At 32.8% G+C, this 6,061-nt stretch overlaps 1 protein-coding gene across 1 annotated transcript in view; it reads left to right on the forward strand.

Moving 5' to 3' along the window:
- The first annotated feature begins 784 nt into the window (after positions 1-784).
- LOC108769743 (sodium-independent sulfate anion transporter) overlaps positions 785-6,061 on the forward strand; it is a 6,879-nt gene continuing 1,602 nt past the window's right edge. The window contains exons 1-8 of the mRNA XM_018520904.1: positions 785-1,002; positions 1,289-1,484; positions 1,618-1,838; positions 1,910-2,090; positions 2,374-2,538; positions 3,040-3,201; positions 4,520-4,660; positions 4,746-4,891. Coding sequence (XP_018376406.1) covers positions 799-1,002; positions 1,289-1,484; positions 1,618-1,838; positions 1,910-2,090; positions 2,374-2,538; positions 3,040-3,201; positions 4,520-4,660; positions 4,746-4,891 — 1,416 coding nt within the window. The 5' untranslated portion in view covers positions 785-798. The remainder of the gene's footprint in view (positions 1,003-1,288; positions 1,485-1,617; positions 1,839-1,909; positions 2,091-2,373; positions 2,539-3,039; positions 3,202-4,519; positions 4,661-4,745; positions 4,892-6,061) is intronic.

The raw sequence follows: 6,061 nt of genomic DNA on the forward strand, positions 1-6,061 counted from the left end.
TTCACTTTACACTTTTTTATTCGATATCTTTTTTTTGTAGATAATTGAAGCTAGCGACACTTTATCGTTCTACGCGGATCGGTGAAAGATAGGAATAAAACACATAAATGCGTGTGGCGCGATGACGCGCCCGTCATGTGTGCGACTATCTCCCGATTAAAAAATCTCTGTCTGTTAGAAAATTTCCGCACGACGAAATCACCAAATTAGCTGTATCGAATAGCATGTCGTAAGTGTTTATGCACGTCACACTCTACCGATTATACGTCCGTTCGACGCTTTTCGTCTTGCGAAGACGCAATAAAACTTTGGCAACAAAGATAACTTTCCCAGTAACATTGACTATTTTCCTCGTCGATTTCACAAGAATGCGCATTAGAAGAAAAAAGAAGTAGGAGTCTCACGGATCATACGCAGTATCAGCCTACCACGTGTCTTACATCATATTATGAAAGAATCAGAAATGGAGCAAGTAGTAGCAGTAAAGTCAGCTGTTATTAATCCCTTGTCAAGGTTTCTGGCGCCCGTTTGCGCGAGTCTTTATCAAAATGTCAACAATGTGCATGACACAAAACCGGTGAGAATTAGTAGCGTAATTAAAGGGATTTCCTCACTGGTATTTTTACAACGAGGTTTTAAGGACGTGGGGACGATAAGATCACGCGCAGCTGCTGCAGGAGTACCGAGAGATTCGGCATTGGAACACTCTTGCGATCGCAAAGCCGCGAGAGCATAGTAGTCTCACGTCAGATTCTGGTTAGTTTCTCGCTTGTATCTTGTCGACGCGACGCGAGTAAAATGTCCGACGGAGAGCCCCCGTCGTTTTCGATTTTGAGACAGGAACCGCGCTTCACAGTGGCAAAGTACCTGCCAGTACTCGGCTGGTTACCGCATTATACTCGGTTGAAGGCCATGTCAGACCTGATAGCGGGCATCACCCTGGGTCTGACTATGATCCCTCAGAGTATGGCCTACGCGGTACTGGCTGAACGGATTCCGCAGGTATCAGTCCGTCGTTCTCCTTGCTTGCTTTAATTAAGACTATGAGCATAGATAAGCGGATATCTATTTAATGACCATAAACGTATAAATATAGTATTTTTTTAAATCTCAATCCGTAATCTCTGCACTTAAAAAATGCGAACTCTTGAATTTTGTTATCTTCTTAGATGCTAGATTGTTCTAAGACTTTTTTTTTATCTATATAATATTATTATACTTATTACTGATATGATGTGTCTCTCTGTGTCCTTAAAAATATATCATATGACAAGTAATACAAATACAGTATGGTCTGTACTCTTGTTTTGTGGGCGGTTTCGTATACATTATCTTGGGAACTATCAAAGAGGTCTCGATTGGTCCGTCATCCTTGATGGCCCTTCTGACGTTGCAGTACACGCGAAACATGCCGCAGGATTTTGTAATACTCTTGTGTTTCCTGGCTGGATGCATAGAACTTTTAATGGGCGTACTAAATCTAGGCTTGTATTATAGAATTATCTAATCGATTAAATTTTAATTATCTTCGCTCACATTTTTTCATTATTATCATGTTCTATTGTATTGTTTATAAGTATACCAACGTAAAATTGATCGATACGATTCTTCCTGCAGGATTTTTGGTGGACTTTATATCAGTTCCTGTCACATCGGGTTTTATGTCAGCAGGAGCGGTTATTATAATTATCGCTCAGATGCAGAGTCTTCTGGGATTGAAATATAAGTCGGAAAATATTGTAGACAATCTGTACAAATTATTTAAGAATATTAATAAGATCCGGCTTGCCGATTCCGCACTCGGAATTTTCAGCATCCTATTTCTCCTGGTTTTCAAAGTGAGTGCCGGAATTATAAAAATGAACAATTTATAACAATCATAAAAGTATCATGTAGATTTTATCTTTAGAAATTGAAAGATATTGACTATCCTTGTATGAGAAACAAAAGGGATGCTCCTAGAAATGTAATAATAAAAAAAGTACTTTGGTACTTTTCCATTGGCAGAAACGCTCTCATAGTGCTTATATCAACCACAATAGCGTACCAATTCGAAGCGAATACAGGATCCATTCCATTTATACTTTCAGGTATGAACCTCATTTTGTAATTATTATTGGTAGTCGATTCGTCGAATAAACGATAATAATGATTTTTTTTTATGATATACCTAAATTAAATAATAATCTATTCATAAACTAAAGTAGAAAAATAATTTATTCAGTATAATTATTGTAAAATTATTGAAATCTGATAATTTATAACGACTTTTAAAGCCATTATTCTCTTATTAATCAATTTGACAAGCAGTTCCATTTAAAAATGTATTACGATCATGGATAGTTAGGGCATGTCAATATTTTTATCTTACAGGAAAAATCGAAGCCGGCCTCCCCAAAATATCGTTACCGTCATTCTCATCGCAAGTAGGAAATCAGACTTACACTTTTTTTGATATGTGCGCTCACTATGGATTAGGACTAGGGATACTTCCTGTTATATCCGTCTTGGCAAACGTAGCGATAGCTAAAGCATTTGGTATCAATTTCCATAATTCTTTCAATAATTTCAATCTCGAGTCAGACAGCAGATTGCCCCTGTAATCATAATAAAATAAAATTAGACTTAATAAAATAATTTCATTATATTTAACAAATTCTGATTTCATTAATTTGATTGAAACTGAGCAAACACACTACTAACTAACAGTAGCACACACAACAATTGTTAGTTACAATTTCCCACTCAACAATATAACTATGTGTTATATAATTGTTATATCTTATATTAAAGTTATATTACTAAGTGGAAAATTACAACAATTATATCAGTATTTGCTGTCAAATATTTAATATTTGACAGCAAATATATATATATATATATATATAATTTGTCGTGCAAGATGAAAAAGAATCAATTGTTCGGGTAAAATATTAGGCATATCTTGAATATTCTTTTCCTTTACAAATTAGAATACTTCACATTGAATATTTTACAAGCGAGTAGATAAAATTTCGTAACAATTAATTGATCTTATAGCGTTAGGCACTTCCATTAACGCAACGCAAGAAATGCTGGCTCTGGGCCTCTCCAATATAATAGGCAGTTTTGTGTCATCGCTTCCAACTACTGGTGCGTTTACCCGAAGTGCAGTCAGCAGTGCCAGCGGAGTGCAAACGCCTATGGCTGGTCTATATTCCGGTAACAGAAAATCAAATAACATTAATTTAAATTTTCAAATGTCTTTATTTCTTTTGTACGCAAGAAATACTGAAGCTGAATAGGAGCCTGCCAAAAATTTCTATTAAGTTGAAACGTATAATATGTTCGATTATATACTTGATGTATTAGGATTTATTAAATATTAGTGTTTAACAACTAGCTTTGACTAGTAATTGTAATTAGGATGGCCAACTGTCCCGAATTTTGCGGAACATCCCGATTATCGGCTCTTCATATAGAGACGTCCCGAAAGAACCCTTGGCAGGATGCCATTTGTTTCGATTTATTATATAATCCCAAGCAAAACAAGTCATTATGCTATCATAATGATGTCAAAATAATTCTAAAATGATCATTAAAAGTCATTTTTCAATCATTTCCGATTTATTTTAATGTCATTTTGACGTTATCGTGACTTTTGTCACTTCGTGACTTTCTGCTTGGAACATAAATGAATATAAAATTTAAATAACGCGGAGATAGTTATTTATTTCAAAAAATATCCATTTGTCTACATTTTTTTTAAGCAACCATGTATTCTCTTTACACCAATTGATTTGTGTGTGTCTCAAATTCCCTTCATAAAAGTATTAAGACACGATTATAAAAAAATTATTTGAGTTTTATATCAAAATATGTCACTACAAAATATAAAATAACTGTTGCGATTTTTCGACAACTTTACTTTAATACTTTTATATGCGGAATAATCAGAGGAATCACATTGAATTATATAATTTTATTTTTAAAAAATGGCGATACCGTTTATATGACCTTAAAAAATTAATTTTTTTTTAAAATTAATTTTACCGATATTTGCATTTTTTAAGACTGTATACAATTTTTATCTGAAACATTTTTCCGTATTTTTCACATTTTCTGAGATATTCGACTTGAAATGGGCCATGTTTGCATGAAAAATGTTTTTGCAACTGAACATACAGTACTGAAAAAGTTTTGAATTTTTTGGTTGTGTCCCGGTATTTTAAAGTTGATGTTCCTGGTCGAGAGTTGGTCACCCTACTTGTAGCGCTTTATTATTTTAATTTTAATTTACCTAGTTGAGCTTTAATTATTATTTCTTATTAAAAATTACTATATTTTATCATAATTTATTATTACTCAATACACCTAATATTTTGTGCATAATTAGAGAAATTTACGATTCTAATCTCGCGCGATAGCGTGTAATATGCAACATGACAGTGAGAGTTGTATAATGATCATGAGATACACATGCGGCATAGAACAAAACAAAGATGTAATAAAAAATAATAGATGACATTGCACTTTGCAGGTACTATGGTATTGCTGGCCCTGAGCTTTTTAACATCATATTTTTATTACATTCCACGAGCGACACTAGCGGCTGTGCTGATATCCGCTGTGTTAGTCATGATTGATGTGAAAATCATAAAATTACTCTGGAAGGGGAGCAGTCAGTATTACGTTTTCACGTGTACACAGATTAAACGAGAAGATAAAGCAATATACTTACATATAATATACTTCTTTTCTTGCAGAAATGGATGCAATCGCAGCGATAGGGACCTTTGTGATCTCAGTTTTTATCGGCATTGAGTTCGGACTCCTTCTTGGTGTTCTTTTCAACTTGATCCTTTTCATTCGACTGTCCGCGAGATTGACGCTTCAAATAGTCAACTGCAAAGTAAATAAAATTGCTATCATAAAATTTTGTCTTTTTTAGTATACTTTTATACATAAATAAAAAAATAAGAATAAATGTTTCTATTAGGTCGCAAATGTTTCGTTATTGAAAGAATGGATCGATATCATTTATACAATGGCTGCGTTCAGCAGACTCAACAGTTTTGCAACCGTTTTGTGATTCTTCGCTGAAATAGGACTATTTCTGTAAATCTAAAAGAATAATCAACGCGACGAATCATAAAACGGTTGCAAAACTGCTGAGTCTGCTGAACGCAGCCAATAATAGTACATAATACAAAGATACAAAGATAGTATCAAACAATGATTTTTTTTATTTAAAAGTTTCAGATGGATATTTTTTTCTGTTTATAAGAAATATATACTGAAAATATCCTCCATCGTTTTACACATATGCCTGAATACGACTAATCTGATATTCATGTCATTATTTTAAATCTATTTGTATGTCTATTATTTTAATAACAAAGCATTTGAGATTTAAAGTTCATAGGAACATTTGCTTTTTCTTTTCATCTAGAACCCTATAAGCGCATAAAATTATTTAATATTAATTAGAGGAAAGTCGCCGACACTGACATAGGTCTCCTAAAGTAACACCCCCTTATTTTTCGGAAACTAACTATTGCACTTTATTAATACTATAATAATTCAATAAAAATGTTTTAAACAAAATAGATGTTTTATAACGAAGTAAAATGATTCTGAAAAATCTTATATACATTCACTTATAGGTACTTTATACAGATAATTCCTGTAAAAGAAAAAGAATGGGAATACGTAGCATTATTGCCTACCGTGTCAGTTTTGGAGCCCATTTTATCAGATGCTCATTTTTGCATAACTTACGAAAAACTTAATTATTGCAAAATTGCAAACAGTATTATAAAAAACAAGAACAAAGAAAAACGTGGATCAAATAAAAACAACAATTTTATTTGAAAGGTTTATACCACGAACGCAAGATAACAGTAGCGAAATTTAAATTTTATTTTTATCTAATACATAGTAATAATAAACGTTTCGGTCATTAATCAGACCATCTTCAGTATTAATAATTTTTAATAAACTTAAATTAGCGACTTTATCAATTTACGCAACATGTTTAATTTTTTATTGTAAAATCATACAACTTATATTATTAATTAAT

The sequence above is a fragment of the Trachymyrmex cornetzi genome, unplaced genomic scaffold, assembly GCF_001594075.2.
Source record: "Trachymyrmex cornetzi isolate Tcor2-1 unplaced genomic scaffold, Tcor1.1 scaffold94, whole genome shotgun sequence".
Lineage (NCBI taxonomy): Eukaryota > Metazoa > Arthropoda > Insecta > Hymenoptera > Formicidae > Trachymyrmex > Trachymyrmex cornetzi.